At 32.3% G+C, this 19,540-nt stretch overlaps 1 protein-coding gene across 2 annotated transcripts; it reads right to left on the bottom strand.

The window, feature by feature from the left end:
* Positions 1 to 115: 115 nt before the first annotated feature.
* LOC148616964 (mRNA cap guanine-N(7) methyltransferase-like) lies at positions 116 to 18,851 on the bottom strand. 2 transcript variants are annotated; one of them, XM_088584155.1, is made up of 11 exons: positions 18,789 to 18,851; positions 17,811 to 17,842; positions 17,157 to 17,295; positions 15,146 to 15,277; positions 13,132 to 13,256; positions 11,863 to 12,044; positions 9,058 to 9,228; positions 7,218 to 7,335; positions 5,491 to 5,625; positions 4,532 to 4,565; positions 116 to 302 (listed from the first exon to the last, which is right to left on the bottom strand). In XM_088584155.1, exons 1-11 carry the CDS (start codon positions 18,802 to 18,804, stop codon positions 157 to 159), a joined length of 1,230 nt encoding a protein of 409 aa, XP_088440281.1. In that variant the 5' UTR covers positions 18,805 to 18,851; the 3' UTR covers positions 116 to 156. The 2 variants fall into 2 exon arrangements, with proteins under 2 accessions (XP_088440281.1, XP_088440282.1); XM_088584156.1 differs by having other exon boundaries at positions 17,157 to 17,286; positions 18,789 to 18,834.
* Positions 18,852 to 19,540: the final 689 nt, after the last annotated feature.

Consider the following 19,540-nt stretch of genomic DNA (forward strand, 5'->3'; position numbering starts at 1 on the left):
TGGATTCCCTCTCAATATACCGACTTTTTCATTGGAACTTCAGAATTCTTGCTTTTCTTGATCTATATCTGCACCTTAGTGTCTACTCCTCCAAACTTTAACTTTCATGCAAATATTGACATTAATATTTTATTACAAAAAGCATAATTACAAAAGTTATGAAACCTTCTGGATTTTTTCTCTTGGAGCACTTGTGTCTTCATCATCAGCTGAATGTTTCAAAGTTTCTTTCTGTTTAGGTTCAAAGGTTTTTCCAGTCTTTTTATCACACACTTTTTGGAACACAAATACACAGTAAATGGCTGAAATAAAGAGACAAAAAAGTTAGAATGTAGACACATAGATATTTCAGACTTACCAAAAAAAAAACATTCCATGATTGGGGTAATTATTACAATGTCATCATACCTAACACAATAAAATACAATGAAAACTGTGCAAACCAAACCCTGAATAATCTTAAAACCTCTCTTGGTAAACCTAACTCTTGTCTAAACAACACCAAATGGGGTTCAGTTTAGACAGATTTCCCTGTATGTGAGTTAAGCTGTACATAACTTAACAGTATCATGTACATCAAAATGTATTATTTGCTTACCACCCTTAGATATCTCCCTTATTAGTTTTTTTCATAAAAGGATTGATTATTGTTTAATATCCTAGGGCAGATATTTCATGTTTTTCAGGTCGAAAATGATTGACTAATCAAATAGACCCTGCATTGTACTAGTCTAACACCCTGTGCCGGATCTTTTATATGCTAGATCAGAGGTAGATATGTAACCCCACTCCAACACATTAATATGGCTCCAAGTCAACCAGTTCTCTATCTACCTCATTATTACTGTGTGTGTTAGATGGAACAGTAGTTACTTCCAATCTTAAAGTCTTTGGTTTGACTCTGCCGGGGATGGAATCCACGATCTCCTGCACTCAACACAAGCACGCTACCCTGACACCAGTGAGGCAGCTTTGATAAAATATACTTTTTGATTGATTTTATGTTGTAAGTAAAATGCTTCGCACACAACTTATTATATTTGAAAGATTCTTGGGTTAACCTTTACTTGAAAATATTTAAGCAGTCTTTGTAAGAATCATGCAAAATCTGAAAAATGTCATACACCCCAAAAGAGGCTAAATATTTTCATTTTTGTAATTAAGTTGTTTTATGGGTCTATACTATGAAATGTGTAATTATTCATTCATCTTAGGTGATAATCAACACTGAAAATCCAATAGATTCTATTGTAATTGAGTGTAATTTACAGACAATCGCCCTTAATTTTGAAATCTACAGTGCATTCTATATAATTCTTATCTCCTAAGAACACGGGTTATATGAAAAAATGAATATTAATTTCTGTTTACTACGGAAATCCAAACAAATATCAAAAAAGAAAATATGTAGACTTTTTACCCATGAATCACATTTTGCATGATTCTTAGTTTAAGTGCTACTTAAGAACTAGGAAGAATTATGAACAACCAACAGAAGTTAACTTATGATATTAGTTTACTTGACCCTTTGGCCTGTTCGAAAAATATAATAAACAGCTTTGCCAGGTGCAACATGATACAACTGCAGTCAGTTGAACTAGGTTCAGCTGGGACAAGGGTGGACAAGCTATTAGTTTTGACACACTTAAAAAAAACGAATTGCAGTTCATTGTAGACACAACAATGGCTTTGGATAAAATATTGCACAATATCTTGAAATTTCAATTCAAATAAAATATTCTACTTTTAGGGTGCTTTATAGATCACTTTGTACCCCATTATCTCAAAAAAAATAAAAAAAGGTTAATGATGGAGTCAATTTTCTAGCAAACATAATTATTCAAGTCCTTATAAAGAGGAACAATTCACCAAAAAAAATCAAATAAAAAATTTTAAAAATAGTTTTTCAAAAAATGACGTTTTCAGTCAATTTGACCAGAAAAAAAGATATATATATATATATATATATTAGGTGTGACCTGAAGTGAAAGAAATTAGCAGTAGACCTACAGACCGAGTCTATGTAAAATCAAGCAGGTCTTTGATAAAATTGGCTCAGTTTCCATTGAAATGTACAGTGCGGTCTACATAAAATTATGATGGGTCTATGTTGACCAAAAATAAAGTTTTTAACACTGTGACCTCCCTTTAGTCCCCTATAGACTGAAAATGCTAAATGCTATTTATAATCTGTAAAATACTTCAAAAGAAACACATTTTTAAAATTTGTCAAAACTGAATAAGAAATAAACCTTCTACATCAACATGATCAATTTTAAATAAATACCATTTTTACTCCTTTTTGGCTCCTTTTTGTAAAATGGTAGGGACAAGTGACCCCATGCTCAACAGCAAGCATATGATAGCAGTAAGTAATAATATGCTCCGGTAGGGAGCGTTTATGGTTGTATTATCAACTTGGTTCTGTATACTTATGGCAAGAAAAAGCATCAATATCCGGTTTGTACCTGCATTTTCAGGAGCTGAAAAACAGCATAATGGCAGCTTCATTTGCGTATACTTGCATATGTGCAATTGAGCGCCAAACCAGTCTCACCAGTCTCGGAGAATATTTGCTAGTTTCGATAATTAAATACAAATCGAATCATAGTTTTTCCAAGATAGGGTTGGCCTTATAGTCTGCAGTATGGCTCCAAAAAATATGTCATCAATATTACCCATAATTCTCGGGTCATAAAAATTGCAAAATGAAAACGAACCAAAACGAAACGAAAATAATCAATAAAAGAAAGAATTGAAACGAAACAATTCGATAAAATGAATCAAATCATAATAAAAACATAATTAAACTATACTAAATGAAACAGAATGCACCGAAACTAAATACAATAAAAGAAATCTTTTACGACATTTCACAAATTTTAAGAACCATAATGTTAACCTGTGCCGGACGATTCGACCAAAAGACATTTCGAACCACGAAAACCAATAATTCTTTATGAATGCCAGACATTTCGGCCAATAGACATATCATACCATGACAATTAGTATAATGCTTTAGGGCAAATATATATCATTACAAAATTTACTTACACTTAGAAATCGATGGTAAAGGAAAACTATTGACCAAACTTTACGACAAATGTGATGACTTTTCATTCAGAATTGTCAACTTTCCTTTCATCTGTGGCAACATCCCTTCAGCTCCTGCGTATGGAGTGTTCATATCACAACTCATACGTTATGCCAGAGCTTGCCGAAACTACACAGACTTTTTGTATCGCACTAGAACTCTAACAAATAGGCTTCTGGAACAGAGTTATGTTGCTACAAGATTGAAGTCATCACTACAGAAGTTTTATGGTCGTCATCATGAACTCGTGGATCGTTATGGTGTATCCATCAGCACCATGAAAACTGATTTATTCAGCGGGTCATAGTTTTTCTTTCCTCATTTGTCTACCCCGGACTTGACTTTTTATGAGCAACTCGGTGGGTGTTTCTAGAAAAGCAGAGGACGCTTACCCTACCGGTGCACCTGGTCCATGCTCCCAGTTTTTAGTGGAGTCCGAGTTGCTCATTTACTTTTGTTACTTTGTATGTATGATTTTAGTTACTTTATGTTCTTTGTTGTGTATGTCTGTTTTCCATGTCTGGTCTTTGTCCCTGGATTACATTCTTTTGATTAACGCTATAACCTTGGTGCCCTTGATTACTCTCTCTTACCATACTTGAAGGTATAACACATCAAATAAGAGCTGACAAAAAATGTGTTTATATTAATGTTTTTTCGGGAGTGTAAAAAGGTTTCACCTTTATCATATTACATGAAAATTTCATAACATATGGATCACTATAACTAAAGTAATTGTATGGAAAGCAATAATGTCTTAACATAATACCACAAGTATTTGTAGTCATATGAAAATCATGTACGATAAAGGGAGATAACCATGAAAGGTTAAAACAAACAAACACAATTACAAAATAAAAAAAAAATTGGAAATGTCTTTCAACAAAAATGCATATGGAAATTGGTGTAACTTTATAGAAAGTTTTTTTTTGTCCAAAAGACATATCACTCTCAGTTCATTCTATACCAAACATGCTCAACTTATAGAAATAATTAACATTTATAGTGACTCAGAGAAAACAACTTCTTAAAAGAAGAATTTTCAGCAAACTTAAATATCCAGATATCATTGAACAATGGCTGGTTCAAGCCAGATATGAGAAAAAAAAGACAAAATAATATGAGTAGCAACCTGATCAAAAATAATGCTCTGCATTAAAGGAGCAACAACCTTGACAACAAATGGCAAAAACAACAACAATATGGAAATGGACAAATACCACCTGGACAACAGCAAAAAAAAACAATGTGGAAATGGACAAATACCACCTGGACAACAGCAAAAACAACAACAATATGGAAATGGACAAATACGACCTGGACAACAGCAAAAAAAACAACAATGTGGAAATGGACAAAAACCACCTGGATAATAATATTTTGGGTAAAGCTGGACTAAAAACGTAAGTACATTTCTACAAATCTGCAGTTACTTACTTGTAGCTTCCCATTCAGCTTTTGATAATGTGCCCTACAACAAACAGAGAGTCATAACATTATCTGAAATTTCTATAGGGAATTAAGCTAGACGTAATTCAAAAGAGGACAAATGAGTCAACTTTCATAAATGGCTATTAACTTTTTAAGTACCTGGTATATCATTAAAAGTATAAACAAATGTGATAACTTCGTTTATCTTTTGATTACCCCTCAAATTGTTGTTCCCTTGTTTACCCCTTTAGTTCATACATTGGTCCTAATCCCTTTTTAAAGACTTAAAAGTTCCATTACTCTGAAACAAGCTAGAGGCTCTAAAGAGCCTAATCACTCACTCCGTTTTATTAGGAATTCGGGCACAACTCTTGAAAAGATCTGCCAGAAAAAAGACGACAACTATTTAAGTCTTGTACGATCTGTCAATTTTATCCAACTAACTATTTATCCAATGTTAAAGTTTTGAACAATTGGGCCCAGGAGGTAATATTTACCACACCATACGAAAATTATCTTCAAATTATTTTTCATTTACCAAGGCCCATAATAACACCAATGAAGATTTCGATAAGAACTATTTCTTCCACTGAAAGTTTCTTTTCATCTATTATTCATCCGCTGAAAGTTTCTTTTCATCTATTATTCATCCACTGAAAGTTTCTTTTCATCTATTATGTTTTTTTATGATTTTCAAGTTATAAGCAGAGAATATTTTACCCTTCTAAGAGTGATAACTGTAATCAATAAGACTTTAGTAGGCCATATCATTATATTTCGGGGTTCTGTATTTTACAATGAAAGTTTAATTTTGAAAAAGAGTAACAAGGCACAAGAAGGTGCAACTACATGTACATGCTAAATACTGTAGGAGTAACCCACAATGGTGGTGGTATAAACAGATCAAATACTGCACTCAAAGGACAGGCATAAACAATGAAGAAACAAAAAAAAAATAAATATACCACTTTCACTTGTCTTCTATGTCTGCCATCAGTTTGTTCTTCTGAGTCTTCCATTTGTTTAACATTTTCTTTGGTATCTTCATAATCTTCAAGCTTTTCACTGACTAGATTTGTGTTGTGGTCTGCTGGATAAGTCTAAAAGTTAAATATAATAAATCTACATTTTGTTTTTCTTAAAAGTTCTAGCTCAAATATTGCTGCTCGGGCGTTAAACCCCAAACAAACAAACAATAAAAGTTCTTGCAAAACATTCAAATTATATAAATGCAGTGCAAAATTGCAAATATAAAAATGATGAAAGGAGTATCTATACCTATTAGGTACTAGTATCCAGTTTTCATCTCAGATGACAAGTAAAATAGATTTGCTTATAGTGTGGGATTTTGTGAGTTCAATTCTAGGCCTAATCACACCAAAGATTTTGAAACTGGTATTAACTGCTCCTTAATCAAGCATTTAAAGTATAGGCAAATGGCTTAGAGACAGAATAATGTGTAATTGGGATGTTATACCTACCAGCTGCTCATTGCTTCTGTGAGCTGGTACAATATGGCTCAGGCCATCAGCCTTATACAAAACAGGGTTTGTTAAATTTTCAGGATTGAACATTTCCATTATGAAATACATGAAATATTTGCCATGGGATGTAAAATTACAATCAATTACTGTTAATTGGGAATTTTGCATACAGTTTTTCTAGCAGTTTCTTTGATTCATGACTGTTCCGTTTCCCAAATTGCATTATATCTGTCTTTGAAGAATATATTAATGATGGTTTAATTTTTATGTTACAGGTCAAACCCTGAAAATTTTACAGTGTGCAGTAATCAATTTATAAAAATTATGAATCAAATATTTATTAAAATAGCAAGAAAACATCATTTAATAGATGATTGGGTACACTTCTGTAAATGAAAAATCACTTTTGAAATCTGGTTGCAAGATCTACTGGTAGGCAGCAGCTAGTTTTGAGGCCATACTTAAAAATGTTTGTTTTCCATAGTGGAAGCATTTAGAAAAAGATTAGGTTGATAAGTAAGTAAACTTTTTTTTCACTCTCCCAAATCCTTTGATATTCAAAAGATTAATATAAAGATGTGTATTATAGTAATACTGATATTACTAATCTTACTTGCTTTGTAAGTTTTAATATATATTAATAATATCAAAACATCTCTTAAAGTGAAAATGACGGAAAAAAATTGCTAGCAAAAAATCTGGTTATCAGAAAAAAAAATTAATAAAGAGCAGGCTTTAAGTGCATGATACATCTTAGACAGGTGTATAAATATAGGAAAAAAACAAAAGATTGACAATATTCCAACAATACAAACTTTCAGCAGGTTGTTTTCTGAAGGGTCGCTTAGGCTATGGCAAAGAAATTTTTAAATTTTGACCTCATCATTATAATTAGAGACCAATTGACGATACTCCATATACATGTACCGTACATTTTTTTCTTCAAAATTTGGAAATGGAAATAATGGCCATAATTATAAAGCCCTAAAGGTAAATATAATATGCAAAATAATCTCACTTATCCAGTAATTTATGGTCAAAGGTCTTGTGATACAATTTGAAAAGATTTTGTTGAGCTGGTATTCAATTTCGTCCAGAAACCAAAAAGGAGAATGGACAGGGATCAGACATAAAAAAAAATAAATCTCTGATTCGTGAGACAGAATATAAAATTAATAATGACGACCATTAAAAAGGGTAATCTTTACTTCAAGAGCTTTCATTTTCCGTAACAATGAGCTATGGTCTCCACGTTCTGACATTTCTGCAAAATATTCTGCAAAAGGTTTTCTTAATATCAACTTCATTCCAAACCCCTCTGCTAATCTGCAAATCAAAGAAAAGTATCAATTTCAAATTCATACAAAAATCGTCCAATACTAGAATGGAGAATAGTCATTTTATTAAGTTAAAATCCTGTTGAATATAGGTAAATATAAACATGGAAGATTAATGTAAACTTTTTATGCTGTTGTAGCTATAGTATCAGTGAGTAAATCATACTGCCTCTATGATGGTTACAAAAAATAAGATGGTGCACACTTATTATGTCGTGCAAAAAATACCACAATTTAACCACTCCTGTGAAATAAAGTTATACTGTAAACAGGAAATACATATGTATCTGAGCAAGGGATCTGGATTTGGGAGACACAGTACAAGTCATCATGCGAAGGCAATATACCAAATATTTGAGTATTCCCTACAATAGGAGCAGAGAAATCTATTATGAGAAAAGTCCAGTGACATAATTGACTCATCCTATTTTAGTTTGGAAAATATGCATCATTTTTTTTTAAATTTGGAAATTTAGGATAATAATACAAAGCTTGATTTTGTTGTTAAAATCTTCTGACATTAACTTTACAGAGAATAACAAGAAAAATGCAAGTAATAAACCATTAATCAGTGTAGTATTAAGCATATTCAAAACAAAAACTACCAATTAGGAATTGATTTACAGCACCTGAACCATTAGTGCAATCGGTCATCGATCACTGATCAGTCTCTGATCAGTCATTGATCTATCAAACCGATCCATTAAACCAGTGATCGCATCACATGACCACAGAGCAGTCAATATATTTTACGGATTCCGTTGTTTTGTTTGTCAGTTTTTACATATATTTACATGAAGCAATAGATTTAAACACCAATTAATTTCTTTTATTTTACATTTGTTTTATTTTGAACAAAATACAATATGTAGATTTAATATCTTTATTTAAGGTAAATTTAATATGGTAGTATATTGGATTAGTTCCAATGGCAATTCTTCAATTTACATGAACCAATCATCCATCATTTTCCATTTTCATTGGTTATCCATTGTCAGCCATCAATCAGTCAGCGGTCACCAATCAGTCAAAAAGTTGCACGGATCAGTCCAGGGACTGTAAATATATCTTATTTGGGATAATTTTTTTTTGAATTTTTGGAGAACCTTATTTCAGGGGTTATTTAAGGCATCCAACATCACAGAAAGTGTAACAGATGAACCAACAGACAGGATGATGAATGCACAAGGTAACTACAATATAGCCCCCACGGTAATGAGTGCAGGAATATTATTTTTCTGTTCATGTGAATGAATCCCTAAAGTAAACTTTGGTATAAAAATCTAAAATACTGGCTTCTTCTCACTGTAAGTAATTTAAAATATCACCTTCTATTAGCTGAGCTAGGTAAGTACTTATTTTGCTCAGCTGGTAGAGCATCAGTTTCAATTCATTCATTAAATCTCAAATCAATCTGTTGTGAATTTGAAATAGTGCCATGCTCTTCTGTTTCACACTGACTATATTTACTCAAAAGCATTGTTTATCAATTTGTTTTCAACATATACTGCCACTAATAATAGTTATATATGGCCATAACATTGATTGGGTTCATTAGAATAATTAAGTAATTACATGAATTATTGAAGAATCTAAAGTTTTACTATTACCTAAATGTTCCATTTTTTGTTCTTGATTTTTCTTAAAAACAGAACTTTTCTCAATACACTGAACAAATGAAACCGATTATACCAAAAAGTTAGAAACTTACTTTTCTAAAGCTGGAAAATTGACAAGAAATTCTGGGCAGTCAACCACTCCTTCCAAATGAAACTTGTATCTAGCACCAAATAAAGGAATTTCATTTAAATCCTCTAACTCATATGATATTCTGTAAACATCATTTCCAAATGATTTGTCAGGAGATTTTCGTAATCTGTGACTGAAAAAGATGCAAATAGGAATGTTATAGAATACAACCCATCAAGGTATACATGTATAATTCTAAACTGGTTTCCAAGATTTATGCAATGAAAAGTTCATTCAAACTCCGAAAGGGATCTTGGAAAACAGATGTGTGAACTAAATAAAAATTAAAAACTACCATACAATCCGTCTCCAAGATTACAAGTTTAAGCGCAAAAATAATGGACTGATGTAAATTTGTTTGGACAGCAGTAGAGAATAGCAAGGGAATAAAAAAAAATCATAGATAAATCCAACTACACACCAACTTTCACCAAAAAAGGCCCCTCAAAGGTAATTTCTTAGTTCTTAGACCATTTTTCATGTCTTACTAATTAATAAATAACGAAAGGAAGCTTATATCTAAATGCGTTACAATGACATAAAGAGTGCCTTTTGCATTGTCCATAGCCAGAAAAATTTTACGAGGAGGGTTATTTTTGTCTCAAAACTCTCTTTAAATAAACGAGGAGGAAAAACAAATTTTAATATTCACCTTAGAAATACATTTAAATGAATCTAAAAAGTAGAGATAGAATACATTTTTACCACAGACTATAGGAGAGTGAATTTGGTGACAATACAGACCCCTAGATTCCAAAAAGTAAAAATTACATTGAAAACAATCTAAAATGGTTTGGTTATGAGATTCAAAAAAATATCACCCAGAAACCATAAATGAAACAGACAGACAGGCACAGGGATCAATATAAAAACATAACTCATATAAAATATTACTATCAGCAAAAAAAATCAGCAGCAGTGGGAAGTGTTCTGTTAGGTACTTAGATACACTTTCCCGTGGCATGTTGGAAACTTCATATGCTGTAAGGATGTTCTGTTAGGAAAGCAGTCATTGACTGTGGGAAAGTTGATTTTATGTGGATTTTTCTTGAGGAAACCTCAATTTCTGAAAAATCCTAGAACACTGAGTGGGATGATTCATAAAGATCAAAATCCAAAAACATGGCCTAAACATGAACACATGAATCAGAGATGATCTACATAGGCAATGTAGCGAACCAAATAAAAAAGACCACACATAAAAACTGAAGATAAAGGAAACAAGACGTCACACAAAAAAGTAAAGCATCAACAATATGACCACCTCCAAAAAAATGGGAGTGATATCAATGCTTCAGAAGGGTAAGCATGTCCTGCTCTGTGAGTGGCACCTGCTATATTACAAGTAAATATAATTCGGTAATATTCTAGCAACAATAATGCACGATACCTATAGAGGTTCAAAAATCAAATATACATGCATATCTTTTACCCAGTGTCCTCGCTAGAGCAAAATGGAGGGGTGCTGTGCCCTGCCCCTATCAAACATGCGCCCCTCAGTGCCCTATCAGCATATCTGAATGTCCCATTAAGATCACACACTTGCTATTAACCCCAAGCCAATTAGGAAGTGTCACCTTTACAATATCCCATAGTAATTAACCCTGACGTAAATCTCGGGTAATTATCGGTGATTAATGGTTTATCACCTTTGATGATTATGAGGATGTACCAAGCCGACTGGAGGGCTAAAACTACTGGTGAAGGATGTCAAAGCCGAGAAAATTGTATAAAAAAACCGCCACCAGTTGTATGATCTGATTCAATTTATTGTTCACGATGCCTACAAAGAAACGCAAACTACTCCAACTTCAAAATGAGAAGAAGAAAGTCGCAAGGACCAACCAATCCATAACATCTTTCTTCATGTATAATGACAATTCTCAGTAATAAAGATTTCATGTTTTATAATAAAGATTTATACTCCTGCCCAATTGTTTTTGTACATATTATCAAGAACACTGAACTGGATCAATAAAAATAAATACGTCAACAAGGAAGTTCATTACAATTTCAAAAATAGATCGTATATTTCTATTTGTCCCTGACCATTTTCTGTCTGTTTTGAGAAGGGGAAAATAATTTTTTTTAAAATAATCGTAATATTTTCCTTTTAATATTTTTCAACGGACTCAGATTGTCGTAGTTGCCGTGATATTTTATTTTATAACTTTTGACTCATTGTTCACTCATTTCAACGAAGGCAAATGCGATATTATTGCATTTTGGTACATATATCATTATGTAGTGCATTATTAGCTTTTATAATAGACAGTGCATAGTTTATAATAGTTATGTAGTGCTGTTTTTATTTTCTTGACATGCTGTTATAAATTTGAAAAAATTATATGTACAGAATTTCATGTTTTTTTTTTTTTATGTTTAAGCCATATATATCTATAAAAATGTTATAGCAATGAATGACTGAAGTCATATTGATACGTTTCAAACATAGAAATGAGAATAGTAATCAGGTATATGTACAAGAAACAGCCATAAGTATACAAACTACAAACATATAAACAAGACAAAAATGAAGAAATATATCTCAGACTTGATACAACCATACACATTAAAACAATTAGTCAGACCAACATTATCCCTTTCTATTTGAAAAAGTATGCTATGCTTTAACGTGAACTCTTCCCTGCGCCCCTCTATTTACAAATCCTAGCTAGAACACTGTTTTACCTATACTGTTTATGTTTTAGATTGTAAACCTTACTTAGTATAAACTTTCCAATTTTATGTCTGTAAATATACTTACACAATTTCATATGAATTAGGTGTAGTACCAATGAAGTAACCTCCTAACTTTAGACATTCACAGGCATTACGCAACATCATTTCAGCTTGAGGTAAACTCTCAAAACAATAATGAAATGAAAACTGACAACTACAGATATCAAATTCCTGGTCACTATCTCTATAGCTTTCTTTTAACCGTTCCTGAAAATGTAAATAACCATATTTAAATTTCCTGTAAATGTATGCATGTAAATTCACATGTAACCAAGATAATTGTTCCTATAAATGCAAGCATGTTTATATTTCCAGTAAATGTAACCATGTTAAACTTTCATGTAAAATGTAACCAAGATAATGGTTCCTGAAAATGTAATCATGTATTTTTTTTCACTTTCAACCACCTTTGGAAAAACAAATGATCTTTTGCCATTTGATATTGATTAATCGAAACATAATGTAACCTTTGACCATGCAGGAATTATTAGAAGCACATTTAAAATTGTTGCTTATAATTCATTTTATGATGTGAATCATATGATTTATATGCATTTTGAAAACAAAAGAAACCAAGCCTTGATTTCCAAATTGCTTAAATCTCAATAATAAAGTACCAATTGATATAAAATTCAGACACTTCCAAAGGTAGAGGTGATTTATGGCTGCAGAAAATCCCACCTAACAAACAATGTTTTTGGGGTCTAAACATGCTATATTTTAATGTAACTTAAGTCTTTTCTGTATACAGATATGCATTTTTGAGGAAAAACAAAGCATTCATCACTCACTACAGTCAACCAAAAAAAGAAAGATAACTATTGCAAAGCACCAATTTTATACACAATCTACATAATTTTCATCTCAATAGTGCAACAACCAAATGACAAACTTAAGAGTGAAAATGTGGTCTGTATTAAAGTGTTAAGAAATAAAACTAAATTTGGTGGGTTTCCGACATGCATGAATCATCTCCTGCCTGATATTTAATACAGATTACTACTTAGATGTCACAAAATTTACCTCAATATAAACAATCAAATATCATATTGGAATATTCATTAGACGAGAGTGACATCAAGTACTGTTAAATATCATATTGGAATATTCATTAGACAAGAGTGACATCAAGTGCTGTTAATGATATTATTCAACTTTGATAAAATTGGCTTAAATAACTCTATTGCAAGCATCAATTAATTTGGAAATTATAAATTGTAAAATTGAATGGCAAATGTATACTCTGGTTATACTCCAGTATTTTAGAACATGTTTGATTAGTATGAACTCTTACTTTTGTACAATCAGCTGCTATGAACTCTGCAGAGAATATTTCCTGAGGATACCTGTCCCTAGAATTCTTCTCTACCATGTCTTTATACCTTGTTTCACATTGCTCTACTGATGTTGCAGCTATATCTGCAAAAAAAAGGGTAGATTCAGAAAATCATAGACATAGTAAGTATACACTTCTAAGATGGTGTACTCAGGGTAGGAAACTCACTCAAATTCTAGCAAGTCCTGAATACAATTTTTCAATATACTTACTATATGGCTATATAGATTTTTTGTTTAAATTAGCCAGCCCTTCTCAGGCTGACGGGCAGGCTACTATTTCTAATTCTAATGTACTGTATAGAAAAAGGGTTGAATAGTGTATCATTAAGTATTTTCTAGAATTAAAAGTTAATTGATTGATCGACTGTATGTGATTTAACATCCCATGGCAGATATTTAATGCATTTTAAGATATGAACATTTGACTAAACAAACATTATAACCTGCTCTGTACTATTCACAATACGCTGAGCTTAACAAGCTAGCTCACAAAAGCAACATCATGAAGGTAAGCATGTCACTTTCTCAGTGGCTCAAATCCAGTCACCACTTTTCTGCTTATATGCCATCTGCTTGGTGGAAAAGCAATGACTTCCACTTTTAAAGTCTATAGTATGACTCAGCCAGGAATCAAGACCTGACTTACCACATTGAAGGCAAGCACGCTTCATATATACATGTGTAAGATTAAAAATTGGGGAAAAGAGCAGGTCATATCTTCCAAGGTGTATGAGGAATGGTCAATAGGTATGACAAAACATAACATGAAGTTGCTCTCGTTGTTCTGCTAGGCATACACCTATTTGTACAGAAAGTTGATATTGGACAGCATCAATAATAGCTTACAACATTATGCCCCAACAATATACATATGTAAAGCTGCACGCAAAATTCAAATTCCATCCATCTATTTGGGCCAAGATTTTTTAGAAGAAAATATTTTCAATTATACCATATATTGGAAACGAGCCACAAAACAGGAAGTTGATATCAAGCAGCAAAATCACTTACAATGTATGCATAATTTATATAAAAAAATATGAAATCAATCCTTCCAGTGGGAGAATGTTATAACAAAAATTTTGAAGGATGGATGGAGGGACAGAGGTACAGATTAGGTGATTCTAATAGATAATGCAAGTAAAAAAACTAGAAGAACAGGTAGGGGAACAACAAACAATTATATTTTTAATTAAAACCAACATGATAAAAATAGGGAAGTTTTCAGTAAGGATTAAAAACCACTGCAAGCAGGGCCACAAAAATGAACACCTCTACTATACTTGAACTTGTTAACTTTTTAAGTTGGATTGTCTTCCCTTACAGAAATCCAAAATTATTCATTCATACATAACAAAATAATACCTTATCTTCTGTCCAAGTTACATCAAAATTAATTGAGCGGTTAAAGACTAGCTGTGCTTACAAGAGATGTGGACTAACTACTACACTTGAACTTGTTAACTTTTCAAGTTGGATTGTCTCCCCTTGCATAAATAAAAAATTATTCATTCATACATTAAAAAATAATACCTTACCTTCTGTCCAAGTTACATCAAAATTAATTGAGCAGTTAAAGACTATCTGTGCTTACAAGAGATGTGGACTAACAGACACAGAGTGAGAAAGACAGAGGGGATTTCTACATTAACTTGCATGGTGGTATATAATACCCCAATCTTTAGACACAGAATCCAAATTAAACACATTTGATCTTCTTAATTTCAATCTTGAAACCACTACAAGGACTTGTAGAAATAATTCTAACAAACAGATAGAACAACAAATCATATTAATTTCACTTCAGAACACTGATAAAAAATTTCTACAAATTATGATCTGCATTGAATTTTTACACCAGATACACGACTGCTTTAAATCAAACTCTAAATTTATAACTCACTGCCCACTGACCATCTTCTTGTTATCTTTAAAACTGTAAATGTTATTTTCAATCTGTCTTGCATTACCTGCACAAACAATTTTTGAGATTCTTCCTTTCCTCCATTTGAGAAGATCTCCACCTTTCCCAGCACAAAGATCTAATACCGATATTCTAACATTAGATGGGTGATCTTCTCTTACTTTGTTCAGAGTTTCTCCTGAAAGTAATGAAAAAAAGATAACCTCTACTTCTAGAGCCAGGTGTTCAAAAAATACATGTATTTTGTTAAAAATAAGTACATACGACATATAAGGATTTTTTGACAAATAATGTTACATATCTATACTTATCAAAATAAAAGAAAAACAATGTGTAAGCACCCCAGAAGCAAAATCAAAATATCAGGATAGGAAGGGCAGAGGAAAGTGAGACACAAAATCATTTGGTGAAATATTTGCCATAAATCAAGACTTCATGCTAAAAATATCTTTTTCCTATTTTAGGGGTATGAATTCAGGGTTCTTTCTTTATCAGGATTTTGAGGTTTGTGTAAGTTTTTCTTTCCTCTTTAGTCTACCCTGGACTTGACTTTTTATGAACAATTCGGCAGGTGTTTCTAGAAAAGCAGAGGATGCTTATCCTACCATTGCACCTGGTTTACGCTCCCAGTTTTTTGTGGAGTCTGAGTTGCTCATTTTCTTTTGCTACTTTGTATGTACTGTTTAATTTTGGTTATTGTTTGTTCTTTGTTGTGTATGTCTGTTTTCCATGTCTGGTCTTCATCCCTGGATTATATTCTTTTGATTCCCTTGATTACTCTTTAATATGGGAAATAGCTATAAAAAAAGGGATAATTAGGAAAAGAAGGGTCCACATGAAAGCCTGTCTAAAAGTTAAATGTGCATATGATGTATATCAGTAAGTTCTCATTGATATGTCTTTTAAAATAATTGCCATTGTTTTGAAGTCAGCATTCAAAAGGTATCTTCTTCAAATTTTAAGAACCTTGTCCTATGGGGCAGTTTGATGAAAATTCTACTTGCCTAAATTAAAATCTAGGTTTCCTTAGTCAATGAACGTTGAAAGAGTAATCAAGGGAACCAAGATTATAGCGGTAATCAAAAGAATGTAATCCAGGGACAAACACCAGACATGAAAAATAAACATAATGAACATAATGAACAAAATGAACATAAAGTAACTAAAATCATACATACAAAGTAACAAAAGTAAATGAGCAACTCGGACTCCACTAAAAACTGGGAGCATGGACCAGGTGCACCGGTAGGGTAAGCGTCCTTTGCTTTTCTAGAAACATCCACTGAGTTGCTCATAAAAAGTCAAGTCCGGGGTAGACAAACGAGGAAAGGAAAACTATGACCCGTTGAATAAATCAGTTTTCATGGTGTTGATGGATACACCATAACGATCCACGAGTTCGTGATGACGACCATAAAACTTCTGTTTTCTGTATTAGTGATTTTTGTAAGTAATATCAGTGTACAAACTTGACAAAAGAACTGCAAAATTAAAATCTTGCTTGAAGAACAGTACCTTGCATTTTTTTTCATAATTCAAAGCCAAATTTGCATATTATAAACAAAATATTTTTCATAGTCAGCATTATTCTTACCCTAAAAAATGTTTATTCTTCCTAAGTGTAAAAAGAGTACTAGTAAAAATTTACATATTCTGTGTTAATCAACACATGTACATTTACAGTATTAATATTATAAGAAGTTCATGCTGTTAATGTCTGTAAATAGTACACAATTGGTATAAAATCATTCATATTGTACTTTGATTGAATCAATATAGAGAACTCATTATCAGAGATTGCAAAAAGCTTTGTACTCTGTCAATTCAAGGTCTACAGGAAATGTTCTGTCCAATGCGATTCTACACATGAAACCTTCAGATTCCAAGCTCCAGTATTTAACAGTAAACTTTTTGATCCACAAGACCAAACAATAATTTTGTGAGTCTGTACATATATAACCAGCCAGTAAATAGAATTTTTACAGGCACATCAGCATTTAAAATATCTGTCAGCTTCAGGCTCCTGAATTATCATGAAGATTGGGTTTTAAACCTACCAATCAATACACTTTTTACCCAATTGTTGAAGTTACGTAGGTAAAATATTCGACTTTCTTTTCTGGTCTCCAAGCCAGCCTCTTGTAATTCATTGTAATGCTTGGCAACTGTTCCTGTTAAATCTTCATTCTGTAAATACTTAAAAGATGTATTTGTTTTAGTTATTATATAACCTGCTGACAGACAGACAGTGATAAATTACATACTATGATAAAATGGTACTGCAATCCCCTGACATGACTGAGATGTGTAAAAAAATAATCCTATTTTAGAGAAATTGATTCATTTGACAAACAGAGAAGTCTTAATGTAATACTCAAGTTATCACACAAAAACCAAGTGTCGACAAATGATGACAACAACAGTGCCTTAAATTTTTTAAGGTCATTTCAAAATTTATAAAAATATGTGAAGAAGCAAATGCAATTATAGAATACTCAGTAGCCAGCTGGTGTTGATGATTAATGAAATCAGTAAGGTGCTTCTTACTATCAAAGTTTGTGATAAGAATGGAAAAAATGTACAAAGATAGTACCAAAAAATTCACACTACACAGATAATAATACTTGTACATGTAGACATCTCTGCAGAAATTAGTTTAACAATAGCATTATTGTAATTTGAACTCTTTATGCAATGACCTGTACATTTACCTGATCATTTTGTTCTTTCCTATTTCCTTCTCCTAAAAAATTCAATGAATAAAATACTTAAGTAAAATTGTCTTACATGGAGAATCAATCATGCACTGATATGTGCATGAACATACAATGTTTACCTTGCTAATACGATTACAAATTATTCAGATTTATGTTCCTAATATGAGACAGATAAAACCTTAAACTTTCCAAGAAACATACATGTACATTTGCTTGCAAGTTCATACCCACAAGGAGTTCTTTAACTACTTAGCCTGATCAAATCGCAGTCCAACATTTCAAGTTTCAATTGCCTGTGTGACGGGACAGTCTTCCTGCGTTGTAGTAAGAAATAAAGATTCAAACAGCCAGTTACATTTTTAAGTGACTTAGCTAAAGGAATAATTCTTTAGTCGAATCAATTGGTCAGTGGCTTGTCATCGAGTGGTCTAGGGTTCGATCCTTTGTGGTGGAGTATAATTTTGTTAGTCAAGTCATGTTAATCTGTTAAAATGTCTTGAAATTACAAGCAAGAGTAAGTATATTCGTGGGTCAAAACAGGGAGTGTACATATTTTTTTTCAGCAATATTGCAGACAATTTTTGAACCAGCAGTATGTCATATTATGATATATTGGCAGTGTTAAAAAAAAATATATATTCAGTGTCATAGGCCCATATCCAAAAAAGATAACCTGTTATTACAAGTTGCCCTTGCCAGTCTCCTTTTCTTAAGTGCTACATGTCTTTTTAGACAATATTTCCAATCAAACATTTGCTAATGTTCATGTACTTTTTGATTTATTAATCAAGTTAAAGAAATAGAAATTGATTTTATATTTTAATTTTTGATGCACTGCACTAGAAGTACGTGTCAGTCCATTAGCTAGAAAACCAAGTTGGTAAAAGCATTTTTCCTTCTCGGTAAGCGTCTTTAAGTGCAATGTAGTTGTTCAAAGAAAACAAATACTCTAAAAAAAATAAATGAACGTGCTTTCTTGGGCATCCATGTCTGTACGAATGAATGAAAGCACCCGAGACGTTCCGAGTTATTTTCAATGGGACTTGCTAAAAGGGGAGTTATTTTTGTAATCAACTCAAATCTTCTGAAATGTGGTCGGCTTATCACATTTAGACACTATGGAAAAATGGTTGGAAACTTTTCCTATATATGCAGTCAAAGATGTCTATGTCTAGGATAAATTTAAATAGCGGTTTGGCTGTTTTCTAGATGTAACGAATATGTTTTAGGCAAAAATGACAAAATTGAGAATAATAATAGCCCATCCATTGCCTGTTTTTTTGGGGGTTTTTTTTTACATAAAATCGTACTTAACAAGTAAGATAACAGTTAACTATACCAGGGCCGTAGCCAGGTTTTCTGAATGGGGGTGCGAACTGATCACTTTTAAGCAATTTTACTTAGTTATCCGGTAAGATTTTTCTTTAACTACAGGCTAAGATGTAAATCAAAGTGTTTTTTTTCTCACATTTTTCTCACATTATTCATACCTTGGGTCCAAGCAGGTGCACATGGGCTAAGTAGAACCCAAATTTGGCAGAGGATGCATATCTTTATTTGCAATGGTTTACATAATAGACATGTATGCACACCTCTATCTATTGTAGTGTAATACATGTAGCTAGCAGGTCACCGGTTGATACAGCATGTGATACAGATTCCTCCATACGGAAATAGTCATATTTAACGTTCGGGGTATCGAATTTCAGAATGTTCACCGTGTT

The sequence above is a fragment of the Perna viridis genome, chromosome 5 (genome assembly GCF_037379345.1).
Source record: "Perna viridis isolate PV_CMFRI_1.1 ecotype Kerala chromosome 5, ASM3737934v1, whole genome shotgun sequence".
Classification (NCBI taxonomy): domain Eukaryota; kingdom Metazoa; phylum Mollusca; class Bivalvia; order Mytilida; family Mytilidae; genus Perna; species Perna viridis.